The sequence below is a fragment of the Frieseomelitta varia genome, unplaced genomic scaffold (genome assembly GCF_011392965.1).
Source record: "Frieseomelitta varia isolate USP_RPSP 00005682 unplaced genomic scaffold, Fvar_1.2 scaffold_214, whole genome shotgun sequence".
In the NCBI taxonomy this organism is placed as follows: domain Eukaryota; kingdom Metazoa; phylum Arthropoda; class Insecta; order Hymenoptera; family Apidae; genus Frieseomelitta; species Frieseomelitta varia.
In genome coordinates this window covers 759,280-773,978 of record NW_025109906.1, presented here as the reverse complement: position 1 = coordinate 773,978, position 14,699 = coordinate 759,280, and the positions used below count along the sequence as shown (strand labels likewise).

At 39.3% G+C, this 14,699-nt stretch overlaps 1 protein-coding gene across 1 annotated transcript in view; it reads left to right on the top strand.

The window, feature by feature from the left end:
- Positions 1–2,695: 2,695 nt before the first annotated feature.
- LOC122527250 (fasciclin-3) overlaps positions 2,696–14,699 on the top strand; it is a gene marked incomplete at its 5' end in the record, with an annotated part of 26,728 nt that continues 14,724 nt past the window's right edge. Inside the window, 6 exons of the mRNA XM_043651252.1 lie at positions 2,696–3,035; positions 4,978–5,112; positions 5,246–5,434; positions 5,914–6,098; positions 8,784–8,925; positions 11,070–11,183. Coding sequence (XP_043507187.1) covers positions 2,696–3,035; positions 4,978–5,112; positions 5,246–5,434; positions 5,914–6,098; positions 8,784–8,925; positions 11,070–11,183 — 1,105 coding nt within the window. The remainder of the gene's footprint in view (positions 3,036–4,977; positions 5,113–5,245; positions 5,435–5,913; positions 6,099–8,783; positions 8,926–11,069; positions 11,184–14,699) is intronic.

Below are 14,699 nucleotides of genomic sequence, written 5' to 3'. Positions count from 1 at the left end.
TGAATAAACAGCAGCAACCTGTACATGTATATTGAAAAATTATTACTTCGGGCAATATTTTTAATTTAAATTTTGTAGAATCGTGTGAAAGACGGGGAAAAATGGGAACTTATTGCAATAGATGTTATAAAATTGTAGTTGAAATGTCTTTTAAGCTAATAATTTCTCAACGTTAGATCAATACATTTTTAAATAGAAATTGTCGAGCTGTATCGATTAGTGTATAAAAATATGTATGATTCTATTCAGAACAGGTGGAAGCGTTCCTGAAATTTCCGACATCCTACCAGACACATAAAAATTAATTATTACCATAATCGTTAATAAAGTTTCTTTATATATATATGTATATATTTCCAAAAACAATGGGGATATGCAAGTTCTAATTCTTATTGAATCCATGTGTTCATATAAAATCGTAAAATATAGACATTTATATTTATACGTTTAACATAAATTATCAAGAAAACACTTGATCGACCAGAACTCTGCGTTCCTTCAAAATTACTGCCAATTATACATATGCAAGAAGTAAAGACATTCTTTTTTTTTTAACTATTCGAAAGATCAATTATCTGCATTTCTAATCCAAGTCCCGTAAAAGAAAAGACATTCAAGCTCAATTTTTATTAAATATCCGACACTCCCAAATCTCACTCGTCACTCGTCATTCGCAACAGTTTCCGTAACAATGCTGTTACAAAAATTGCTGTTTAAAAGCAGAGGGTCAAAATCAATCTGAGAATGTAGCTTCTGACGAAATGGCTTCTCACGTTTCCCCCCTTTTCTTTCTTTCGTCAGTTTTCTGAGCATTTCGCTGACACAGCTCGATACTTCGCCCTGCTTTCTGCGCCCAAAACTTTTGTTCATTTACGATACACGCGAAACTGTCGGCCAGGCCAGTTCTCGTTATCCATTACATACCAGTGCAATTACGGGGGAAAGTTTCGGAAGAAAAAGGCGGGAAAAGGAAATTCCTTCGAAACTCGCCCGCGCTGTTTTACACGAACGATCGCGCTACGAGTTCCACGTTAATCCGTGGCAAATAATGGGGAAAAGAGGCGGCCGTGCAAGATGGAACCCCGTATAATCTCCAATAAATCGGTAATAAAGGTATCTATCGCTCAAAAAGATCCGGACTCTCGTTTGAGAACATAATTCCATTGCAACGGCGATAAATTTAAGTATTTTTGCATATAATAAATTCGAACACTTTCGATATTTATTAGCACTGTTGCGAGACTTATACGTATTTGAAACATTCCGTGCAATTATCTCCTGAATTGGAAACATTTGACACTTTAAAAGAGAAACGTGTCAAATTGACGCGAGAGTTAAATATCTCGCATTTTCGAATAACACGGTGACGTTTATTAATAAGGATCGAAGCAGGATAAAAATCCTAGCAAATGTGCCGTTGTTGCGGGGAATTTCGCAAACCACTTTTGTAGACGAGTATAAATAAAATCACTGCTAGGGCAGTGAAGAATTTTCACAGTGTCTTTGAGGAATTATAACGGATGAAGAAGCTATTTATTAGAGCAGCGGCAAGTAGAAACGTTTCCACGAATTTATTGTAAAAGCCTGCGTTTTGAGATAAGAGACAGTGGAAGAACTGGAATTGCGAAATAGAAATAAAAAAGGAAAGAGGTCTGAAAATGTGCGTACGTACAAAAGGGAGTGAATTAAGATATAAAAATGTGTAAAGGGTATATAAAGATTACGATTAAATCAAAAATTTTAAGATTAAAGATATCAATTTCACGAAGTTCGGATGAGTGTAACAGAATGTAAAAAAAGGGTGAATGAGAAATATAAGAAAAATATACGAGATTATACAAAACGTTTTCATACACGTGCGTATTTCGTGCAAGTTTCGTTCGCATCGAAATGAAACGTCTTCTGCAAGCTTTACGATACGTTACGAGGTGTCGAATGGCGCGGAACGCCCTCGCAAACAGTTCGAAAATCGTGGCACGCCCCTCTCACGACGACAGGCGACGATTATTACGTCGTGCAACGAGTCGAAGCGAAGATTAATATTAACATCGTGGGATGACGTGCAATTTCAAGGTGACGCCGGTATTAAATCTTCGTCGCCCACGTAGCCGATGAAGGCGCGCTTTTATGACGCGCATCTCCTTGATTATTACAAGTTACGAGCCATTGAAAGCGGACACGCGCCCGTAAATTTTCACCCCGCGTTAACCCGTTAAACCCGTCGTCGCGGATCCACCGCGAGAACTCCGCGAGTACTTCACGTGCAAATAGACACTCGAATATATAGGTATTCTATAGCTAAAAACGACCGAGCTTATTGCCACGTTTCCACGCTGAAACACCGCTGTGTGTCTGTGTGTCTTCGTTACGTTGCTCGATTAAATTACGAAAGCCACGCGCCGAAATTGTGGCGAATATTCTCTGAAGCGAGTAAGTACCCGTAAGTACGAAACTCGGTAAGAAATGTACCGTGTAACGCGCGGGGATTAAGAGAAACTGTTGTGCTATCTCGATCCTCCTCTCTCGCGCAGTAATTCGACAAGTTGAGGAAAAAAGGAAATCAACTCGTCGATGAAAAGAGACCGAGACTTGGAGATAGTCTTTTTAGAAATTTTATAATATATATTCACAACGTGTCTCTTTGTTTCGCCTGAAAATTTTTACGAGAGAGAGAAAGGGAGTCTAATTATTCATTCTCTTGGTTGCAGCATCGAAATCGAACCTAATCGTGGACATCGAGCCAAAACGCCAGACCGCTGTGCGACTCGGCGAGAGCCTTCAAATTTTGTGCAGAGTGGGAAGACCACTTCGGGTCTGCCGCGTGGAAATACCTGGCGAGGAAGGTGGCATGGTGTTGTCCAAGGGACAACCGCCCGAGGATGGTATCGAGTACTATGGCGAAGGTACCGAGGCGGGCCAATGTGGCGTTCGCATCGCCAAGATCAAGGAGAGTCACGACGGAGTTTTCAAGTGCACTCTCACGACCACCGATAGTCGAGCGGAGGCACAGGCATCCATGACGATCATCGTAGCCAGTGCGTATTATTTTATTTTACCCTTCGAATCTCATTTGATCAATTTGTTGTAGAATTAATTTAAAATCAGGAACACTAGTCCCTTTTGAACAGTTCTGTGTGTGTTGATGGTGCGAGGATAATGGAATGGAGTAAAAGTAATGAGTAAGATGAGGAAAGGTTGTGCGTTTCGTCGTTGCCTAGACTCATTAGTGGGGCTGATGGCAGCGCGACCCCTTTTTTCCCCAGACGTTTGTTATACTACTCGCTAGGCTGGACGATCCATCCATCTTAGCGGTGTTCTGCACTCTGCTTAACATCGAAGATCGCTAGACTTGGACGTTAGACGCTAGACTTGCGGCTTGTACGAATCGGTTCGAAACTCGTACTCGAGGAACTATTACTGTATTAAGCTACACTTTTTTTTCTTAATACTACTTTTGTGCTACAGTTGATGTGTACTCTACCGAGTGAAATATCTGAATTTCTCACAGAAATGGACGTATCATTCTGTTTATTTTACTCTTGGAGATTTGGATTTAATTTGATAATTTATTGTAGAATTAATTTAAAATCAGGAACACTAGTTTCTTTTTTTCTTAATACTACTTTTGTGCTACAGTTGATGTGTATTCTTCCGAGTGAAACATCTGAATTTCTCACAGAAATGGACGTATTATTCTGTTTATTTCACTCTTCGATGTTCGTATCTCATTTGATCAATTTATTGTAGAATTAATTTAAAATCAGGAACACTAGTTTCTTTTTTTCTTAATACTACTTTTGTGCTACAGTGGATGTGTATTCTTCCGAGTGAAATATCTGAATTTCTCACAGAAATGGACGTATTATTCTATGTTTATTTTACTCTTGGAGATTTGGATTTAATTTGATAATTTATTGTAGAATTAATTAATTATTTAATTTGAAGCTAGAAACTAGTTTCCTCTTTTTGCTATAGTGGCTATGTATACTCACGAATGAAATATTCGATTTTCTCATAAAAATGTAATTCTCATTCATAATTCACGAATGAAATATAATTCGTAATTCATCATAGAATTAGTTTAAGAACTAAAAACACTAGTTGTCTTTCTCTGGTACTATTATGAAGCTAAGTTTGAAATAGTCGTATGTTACGAGCGAAACATTTCATTTTTTTTTTTACAAGGTAGACATCAAATTTTTCTTTCACGAACTGAATAAATGAAGAGAATTTCGACTGTCACATCAGAGCCAAAATGAGATAGAAAAATTCCTCAGTCGATTCCAAAGTCGATATTATCCCAAAGTCAGTCCTCTAAATATCCGATCGCAGATCTGCTAAAGAACCCTAAAGAAAAAAAGATATCAGTCGCTTGCGCACACGCGTAAGTTTCCAATTTTTTATTTTCGCCGAGGTGCATAATTAAAAAGGGTACACACCTAAGACTCGTACGCTGTACGTAATTAATCGTCGCCGTTTTTACGCGTAGCCTCGAAATTAATGAGAAAATCGCTGTGAAACTTCGTGACGTTAGTTGTCCGAGGAAAGTATTATCCACCTCCCCCCTTACTCTTCGCCCCGTACGGGGAAAAATATTACGGTGTCAGAGTGTATGTGTGTGGGTGGAGAATTCGAGAGCTAATTAATCTTCGTTAAGAGAATTGCTTACGCGACGGGGTAGCAGGGGGAAGGGGAAGGGGTGGTGGTGGTAGCGCGAAAGGAAATTACTGTTTTCAGATAAAGTCGATAAAGATAAATGACGAAAGCGGGCCATGATCGAGAGCCAGAGAGATGTTTCCACCGAATTTAAATAAAGCCGATCTGCCGGTTTTCTCCTCGGAATCGGGGGGAGGGAGGGGGGGGAGCGGAATTAACGAACTTCGACCCCTCCCACACCCCCAGCGATTTTAACGAAAATTCGCTCGCCGTTCTTGCGTGGCGAGCGAACAACTAATGCCCTGAAAACTGGATTTTCAGAACCGCCGAATAACCCGGAGCTTCAAACGAGTCCAGGGTCCGACGGAAGGAACATATACAGAAAAGGGGAAAAACTGGAAGTGAGTTGTAGCGCGCCAGCCGGACGACCAGCGGCCAACGTTTCTTTGTTCCTCGGTAATTAGTCGACGGGATGAGGAGGAGAAATTTTTAATTAATACTTTCACCAGAGATGTTGCATCGCACGCTCACTTCTCTTCTGTTTTTTTTCTCTCTCTCTCTCTCTCTCTCTCTTCGTTTCGACGACTAGACGACGAGCCGATCGGCAACGAGGAAAGACCGACGATTTACGACTCGAACGTGGACGACAACTCGCTGGCCGTGCAGAACGCGTCCCGTATCTTGGACTGGACGGACAATGGCAAGGTCCTTCGATGCGTCGCCTGCCACATTGCCCTCGACCGGCCTAAGGAAACGACCATGCAACTGCAAGTCTACTGTAAGCGAAATTCATTCGCCGTGATGATGACGTGATTCGAGATTTGTTGAAAAAAAATGAAATACGCTTTTCACCGATGTTCTGCAAGTGTACATGCGACAAGAACTTGGAATTTTTTTGATATCACGCTGTGACAAAATTGAATTACATCATTGTCGCATGAACGAAACCATTTGACGAAGTCTTAACTTTTTTTGTTAACGAAGATAGAAATAACTTTTGAACGTCGAGAACCTAGAAACGCGCTAGCACTTCGAATCGAATTGAAAACTCGTACGGTCGTCCGTTTGCTATAAATTTATTTCCTGTTTTCCTTCTTTTTTTTTTTTTTTGCAAATTAAAAATCTTTCTTGAACATGCAAAGATGCTCGAAACTTCTCTTATCAGTCAGCCTGGAAATTTCTTAACGACGCGAGGTATATTGAAATCTCCGAAAGATTCCCTCGGAGCGATTAAAGGGAGGAAATTTCCTTTTATAGATCCTCCTCAACCGCAGCCAACCATCGAGCGTTTCGGATACGTAATTGGACGACAGGGGGTCGTGAACGTGACCGTTTACGCAAATCCTAGGCCGCGTTTCTTATGGCGAGTGAACAACGAAGTGATCAACGAGGGTCGTCCAGACGAAAGCAACCGACTCGAGACCTCGACCGCCACGGATTTGGTAAATTAAACAAATTACATTTCTTACCGAATCGAGTTTATCTCTTTTGCTATTGCGATCGATTCGAAACGAAACGATTTCGTTCTAGCGTCGACACAGTGATTTTCTGTTAACCTCTGCCGCGTCGAGAACTATTTTGTTTCAAAATTGTAATATTTTCTCAGCTTTAAGTGTATTTAAGTGAAACAAATAATAGACAAAACAAATAATAAATTTATTACTAATTTAAAATATATAAATATATAAATTTCTAATTTAAAGTATATAAATATATAAATTTCTAATTTAAAATATATAAGTATATAAATTTCTCAATAATTTCTATCCAGTGATGTTATGCCGACGAGTTGAAAAAGAAAGCGACGAGTTATTGTGTACGATTTGGTCACTCGTTATGGTCCGCAATCAGTTGCCAGCGCAAGTGACATTAACCTCTTGCGCTGGAATGACGTACCACGCACGTCGAGAATTTTCTACTCCAAATTGCAACATATTCTCAGTTCCAAGTATATTTAAATGCAACCCAGGCAAAACAAGTGATAAGTTTATTACTATAATTTCTATCCAGTGAGATCATACCGACGAGTTCAAAAGAAAAAGAAATCGACGATTTATTGTATACGGTTCGGTCACTCGTTATGGTCCGCGAACCAGTTGCCAGCGCAAGAGGTTAATGGATCTTTCATCCCTTCGCCTAAATTTCCTTTTATTGTTCCACGCTTAAAAGTATCTGGAAAAACGCCGAAATGCTTGCTTTAGTCTCTAATTTAATACATAAATGAAACTTTCGTCTTAATAAATAAATCTTTTCGCGATAAAAACAAAAATTGAAGGAACTAAACGAACGAAATTCTCGCTTGGAACTCGACGGTTCGTTGCACCACGATTACAGAGTGTGTTAAAAATTTGAACAGTACGTGAAAGATTAAACAGTACAAAAAGAAAAAAAGAAAGGAAATAAAAAATTTAGGTACCATGTTCTAGATGACCTAGAAGCTATCAGATCGTCAAAAGCACTTTACGTATAATTCAACGTAACGAACGTCTTGATCGAGGAGGTGAACTCGCACGAGCATCTACAACATGTATGAGACTGTCTTAAAAGTTTCTCCACTGCGAACGAGTTCCTATTACCGGATAAATAAAATATCCCTCTTAGTTGGGAAGTTCGGTAGACTCTGCCGGTAAGAGGTTTCATCGATTGTGTTTCTCTCAATTCCCTCGAACCACGAGCGCGTACTTTTTCACAACGTGAAAATCCTGTCCTACAAATCTGTCTGAATATCTTTTTCACGATGTTCCTCGGGGACACGTCGATCGAACAATCGTTAAAAAAACGTTTCGAATCGTGTGCCAGCGAAACGGGCAGGGCACGAGTAAAAACGAAGTACGTAGAAATTAATTGGTTAACGAATTGAATTATCGACCGAGGCGGAACGACGGAATAAATATCGAAGCTGGTAGAATTTAATAGCGAGTTAAAGTCGAGCTTTCTAAAGGCCAACGAGAAGGGCAAACGAACGTGGACGGTGAAATGGCGCGGAGGGGGATAAAAACGAAGGTAATGGAACAAAGATTCCGCATTCCAGAGCATCGGTTTTCACGGTGCACTTAGCGTTTTCTTTTTCCTCTTTTTTTTTTTTTTTTCTTCATACATTTGCGTGACTCGCAAAGTTCCCCCGCTAATCAAAGAGCCTTAATGAAATTCCGCCCGATTCGAATGCTACAATTCACTTCGGTGAAATCGCGCGAAATAATTCGACTATCGGCGTCGAAAGTTGACCTGTTATCCACGAGAGAGGAAAAGAGAGGGATGAAATAATGGAAAACGTTGAATCGCGCGGTTCGTTTGAAGAAAACGATCGAACGAAACCGGAGATCTTCTGTTTCTGTTGTCGAGATAATTGAAAGCAGCGAGAGAGGAGCTGAAAGATTTTGTATTTAGATAAAGTGTATCGTCGAGATGATATTTTCACGGGAAGCTCTTCACAGCAAGCGGAAAAAGTGATCGCAACGTAACGGCGATATTAAACATTCCGCGGTGTGTACTCGTAATATTAGTACGATCGAATTAAAATTCATCGAAGTACGTGGGATATCAGTCGGTGAAATTAAAGCGTCGTTCAAATGCGAGAAGCACCACTGGCCTGTGTGGTCGTTTCGAAAAGCGAAAGAATATTGATTCTATTAAGGGGGTATTCTAGTGTGACCTCTTTGCATGTTCTTAAAGGAATATAGTTTCAAAAAATACATCTCTGGAAAATACATTTTAAATATACCTGTGTATGAATTTGACTGCAAAAGGTATAATAGTTTCTTTGCAAGAAATTCCCTAACTTCACACTAGTGTGAACTCTTTGCATATTCTTAAAGGAATATAGTTTCAAAAAATACATCTCTGGAAAATACATTTTAAATATACCTGTGTATGAACTTGACGGCAAAATAGTTTCCTTGCAAGAAATTCCCTAACAAGGTTAAAAAAACACGTACTTCACTCTAGAATACCGCTTTAAAACGTCCAACATCCCTTTTTTTTTTTCACTGAATCTACTTTAGCTCAAAATTTCCCAAAGTTCACAGCTAAAATGCGTTTGCATTCTACTGTTTGTTTCGTCAACAAAAATTCGGAAGAAAGAAATTGCTATTTTTATTTTTATTTTTTATTTTTTTCTTTGTTCACAGGGAAGAGGAGCGTGGAGCGTGATTCTAACGATCGACAGCGTACAAAAGTCCGACACGGAGAAGGACTACGTCCTGGAAGCCCGTAACGGCGAAGGGGCTTACGAATATCGTATCATTTTGTCGACAGCCACAGAACCCGCAGGTAAAGAGAAAGAAAAAAACAAAAGAACCGCCGAAACCACTCAGAGTTTGATTATCGTCAAAAAAAAAAAAAAATCACTCGACCCCACCGTGCACCAAAAGTAGCCTGTCGAAAATCACATCAAACTTTCATTAACATCAAAATGAAAAGCGTAGAGGAAAAAAAGATCTCGAAAAATGAGAAAGAAAGAAAAAAAGAAGGAGAAAGAACAGACAAGAGGGGAGAAGAGAAAAAAAAAAAGTTGAATTTTGCGAGTTTCGTGAAATAATAGATTTAAATATCGGAAAAAAATGAAATATGCATGATCGAAGATTGAAAGTAGGCGAGAGGAAAAAAAAAAAAACGTGTCTGAAAGGCGACGTAATTCATTTTGATTCGCGTCGTCGTGGGTGAGTAACGATCGTCCGATATTCGCCGCTTGGGAGAAAGACAATAAAACTGATTTGAAATTCGGCCGGTAGCTGTCGATCACGCTGTTAGTTTTCACACTTGGATGTACGTCGCCATCGTTTCGTCGAAATCGAGCATACTTCACCGTCCCAAAATCTATTCACGTCATTTTCACGCGCAATGCCCGTCATTACCTTTTCAATTACACCGATCAATTAGTGTATTCTTGCGTGTTCTTTTTCCTTCCCTCCCACCCACAATTGCGTGTGTCCGTATGCGCTGTGTGTTTCTAACCATATCAATCCTTCACCGCATGCTTTCACGCAGGGCCGTTCGGTCACTTCTATGGTAAGCTCTCCGAACACATGCACGCACTAGGTAATGTCATTCTTTCAAATTATTATACGTAAGTAGTCGATGTTAGCTCTCGGCGCGCGCGGAGTTCCATGAAAAAAATGACGGATTGGGAGAGGCGTGTCCCGTCTCCCAATTGATAACGTTACCAATGTCGCTACGACTGTGTTTTTTTTTTTTTTTTTTTTCTCCTTTCTCGTTTCCGTCAAATCCATTTGATCGACGCGCGTGCACTTCGAATAAAGAGAAAAAACATACACACGCACGAACGCCGCCGTTCGAGAGTAACCAAAAGGGAAAGAAATTGTTGATAAACAACGCGCCGATATTTTGCCGAAAGTTTCGACACGTGGAAAAATCGCGGACGACTCTCTCTCTCTCTCTCTTTTTCTGTTTTTGTTAATCCGCCGAACCGGATGTTTGCCTCCCCCCGAAAAAAAATGTTATCTCTCTTGTTTGTTTAAAGATCCGGCGGAAACTGTGGCGCCGGCGATTTATTTATTTTTTTTTTTTTGTTTGTTGATTTTTTCTTTTTTCCCTCCCTTTCTTTCGTACCGCGCCGCGATTTTTCCCAACCGTGTCATCAATTTGCGCGAAAGTCGCCGAAAGCGGGGTGGACACGCGAGAAGAGAATCACGTAAATGGAACTCGGCGCTAACGGGACACCGGTTTACATGTGTGACGTTACGTTACGTTTGTTATTGACACCGCTGCAAACATGAATGGCAGATCTGTTATTTTTCGAATAAATTTCGAAACGCGACTAAATTTCTGTGCGATCGCCTCTGTACACGAATCGACGCTTCCTTTTTTTTTTTTTTTTTCTTTTCCCTCGAATACGAATCTCGCGGCGCCGACATGTTCTTTGCACATTTTTCTGCATCAGAATCACAGAATTTCAACTAGACGTGGCTCGGTGTGTGCGCAAAGGCTTCGAGAGTGCTTGTTGACTCTTGTTACGTTATGTATATTTTTTCTTTTTCTTTTTTTTTTTTTGATTCAGCGCTGCGCTTTTGTTCGTTACCGATATAACGCGGATATTATGACAAGACACGATGACACTTTGACTTTTCTTTTCTTTTTTTTTTTCTTTTATCCTGACGGACGTCCAATTCGACTGTGTCTTGAAGATTGAAGACTTGCTTCGTTCAGCTGGCTTTCTCTGATTTCTTTTAATTTTCTTCTCTCGATCAATAGAAATGCGCATGGTTTCTATAATTCAATATCTTCTGACATCTCTCTGTGTGACGTGTAATTTGAATTATTCTCGTGTCCGTAAACTCGAAGCGTTTTAAAGAAACACTAGACGAGATTCTCGAGATTAGTTTTAACTTGCTTGTTAAATGACAGAAGGAACGGTGAACAACAAACGTCATTGTGGCTTTCTACGAAATTTTCAGGCGTCGATTTAGATGCTGGCTCTATCATCGGCATCGTCGTCGGAGCCCTGGTGCTACTTCTCATCGTTTTCATACTAATTTTTGCTCGCGCGACTGGACGCTGGTGCTTCGCAGGTGAGTATCTGTTTATTTTCTTCCAACGATTTACACGACGTGTATTTCCTTCTTCTTCTTTTTTTTTTTTTTTTTTTCTTTCTTGCGTCCGAACACTACGCGATCCCCCATCCCTTTTTGGCAAGTTTTCGTGTACTTTTGTCACTTTGATTATTTCGGAAATAATAGTACAGAAACGTAACAACAAACGAGCGATGCATAGACTTGAAGAAAAGCTGGAATTAATCACTCGCAAACAAGTAGGATAAAATCGAATCTTATGTTATTCTTTTGTATCGATGAATAATTAGAGGCATTTTTAGACAAGTAACAATTACCTCTCATCCGTTCCTCATTTTTCTTAAACTTGACTTCTCCCTTGGTGCTCACGCAGTGTTGAAAAATTAACCCTACGATGAAATGATTAAACTTGCAAATTCTCTGATTAAATTTCTATCCAATTGTGTAATCTGCTCTCGGATATAGGTATTCAATTTTACACCATGGTTTTTTTTTTTTTGCTAAGAAAAGTGTGTCAAATTGACGCGCGAAGGACGGATGAGGGTTATATAACAAGTCAAATTTTGAAGCAATCCTCCGTATATAACAGAAAGCATAGCATCCTTATTGTACGCATAATGTATGTTTACATATGTATATATATATATATTTTTGATATATATATATATTAATTTTATAAATATATATTATAAATATATTATAATATATTATATTATATTTAATATATATATAAATATACGATATATGTTTAATATATATATTTATAAATATATATTATAAAATATATTATAATATATTATATTTTATATATATATAAATAAATAATATATGTTTAATATATATATATATATATATGTTTCGTCACATTTATCGAAATAACAAACAGTTGCTATCGAGTGTTGAATTGACATAAAACGTTTATGAAAGAAAAAAGTCCAGAGAAAGAAAGGAAAACGATCCTCGAACAAGGAAACTAGAGCTAGATATTCCGATGAAATAATACGGCTGTACGTGTGTAGAAGGCAAACGATCTTTGCTAGCTGTACTCCATCGTAAAACTATACATGTCTCTTATTTTTACATCTCTATATTTGTATGTATACAAATGTCTTGTGTGTTGTGCCGCTACCGATAGGACAGCATGCAAGTCGGGCCAAGTAAAGAATAAGGAGAAACAGCAACAATTACCTTGCGATTCCGTACTCTAGGCATGACACTGTCCAGGGGTAAGTCACCTCAGGCAGCAAAGCAAACACCCCCTTTATTTTTTTTTTTTCTGTCAAAGTACTCTGCTCGTTCCTCGTTCATCATCAGCTCGTCTACTCGCCACTGTTTTCTCATATTTCGCGTCAGACCACGTTCGATCAACCTCCCTGATACCTTCACGTTGTCACGATCGTTGCCCACGTTCTCGGCCAATCGACGAGAGAACGCTGGATCGTCACGTCCCTGACACGAGGCAACGAAGAGCGACGTCAGGCGTTTGCTCACTCGTAGGCTTGCCTTTTATTGACACGTGAAACGAAAGTAAGACGATTAGGATAATCTTCTACGTCGCGAGATTGCATAAAAAAGAAAATAGAATCTTGCGATTTCGAGAGTCCGGGATTGTTCAAAACTTGAAAATCTGAACACTCGTGTATTGATTGGAGAGATTGGAGAATTGTAGGAATTAAAAATTTTTAGTGCGATAAATTTTGGAACTTGGACGACTTGGAGTTTGGAATTTGAACGTGTAAAAATGACGAAATTTTAAAAATTGACAGTTTGGAACTTTGGAAGGTTGAACAACGTTTGTTACTTAAGTTCGTGTTGTTCGTTTCTTGATTCAGAAATCGAATTGATTACAGAAGCTATTTAAAAGTTCAATTAATTGTCAGAAATTATTTCGCGAGGAGCTGTTATCTCAAACCGCAAGTTTGTTCCAGCGGCGATTAATCTTTTACAACTTTGTCGTCTCGCTGTTCAGTTTTAAATCTCTCTACTCGAACCAAAAAGGAAAAAGATGATATGTAAAGGAGAATAAACACAATTGAAGCTCGATTATTCATGCCAGAAATTTGGCGTGTAATCGATACTCGCATGACGAATGGACAAATCAGAATTTCATTGTTCGAAATAATTTCTTTATCGACTGATAATTCGGCAAATGTATTTTTGTCAAAGATAAGTGCTTCCTCTCCAAAATCAATCGTTCAGTAACAAGATTCGATAAAAAAAAAAAAAAATACTTATAAAATAAATTTTTATATCTGACTATTCAATATTTGAAACATTGTCGAAAGCAACAAGAACGGCTCGATGCTGAAACTACAACTCAAAACTATTATCATTGAATCGATTTCACTCAATCGTGAGTCATTCGTGCATGCACATCGTGCTTACATGAGTTTCACAGCATGTACTAATTTACGCTCCGTTCACTATTATTCTCAGTGTTTTTCAAACACTCCCGCTGTCTCCCAGGTACCAAACAATTCGGAAAATTCAGATAATCTTTCAAGGGAAAGAAGAGGAAAACTCTCTTTCGAGCAAGTAAAATAATTTGATCCAGCAGGGCGAATAATGGCTCGCTAAAGCGTACAGTTTGAAAAACACTGACTGAGGGCACGATTGTCGAAGAAACCCCCTTTAAATTCAAGGGTCCCGAAGGAACCTTGTACGAGAAAAGAGCGTGTTTCCTTTTTTCTTTTTTTTTTTTTTTTTGCGACAAGCAACGACGAACAATCGGCGAAGGCAAGTGTGGTGACGTTCGTTCGCAAATCAGACCAGACCAGACCAGACCAGACCCTCTTTATCGATGTTGATTGTCTTTCTTTCAATGTGCTTCTCCGCCGTAATTGAACACGTAATTTCCCTCTTAATTATTAGATCGTATTGAAGCATGTTCGCATCAGCTCCCTCTCCCCCTTCTTTTTTTTTTTCTTCTTTCTTTCAATCCAATCTCCCTCCTCCCCCCTCTCTCTCCTTTCACGATTCTCGATGTTTTTACTTACTGTTTTTTTTTTTTTTTTTTTCGTTCTTTTACCTTAGTCGATAGTTAGCCGATTACGTGTTGAAATTTGACCACGTCCACACGTTTATTCACACGTTTACCTTGCTTGGATTGGAACGTTTATAACATTAGTGCGATGACTTGCCTGTGAATGTTTATGACTATTAACCGCTCTAAACGATCGATCGACTCGCGCTCGATTGAAAACGCGCTCGAGCACGAGAAATTCGACGGACAGTTCGGTCGGCAGTCGACTATCGAAACGAATCTCTCTCTTAAGTTCGTTAATAAACCGACGAGTTCGAGTTCGAGGCAATTTTTACACGGTTCTTTTTTTTTTGGCACTGAGGTAGTCGATGCATTGTCGATACCACGTACCTCGATTCGCACGATTCTCAAAAAAGTTAGACGAAAAATCGTGGAACGAAAGAAAGCGGTTTACGCGAGGGGAAAAAGCTGCGAGTCCTGGCGTAGCTCGCGTGTTTGCAAACTCCCGCCTCTCCTTCCTCTTCCTTCTAAAA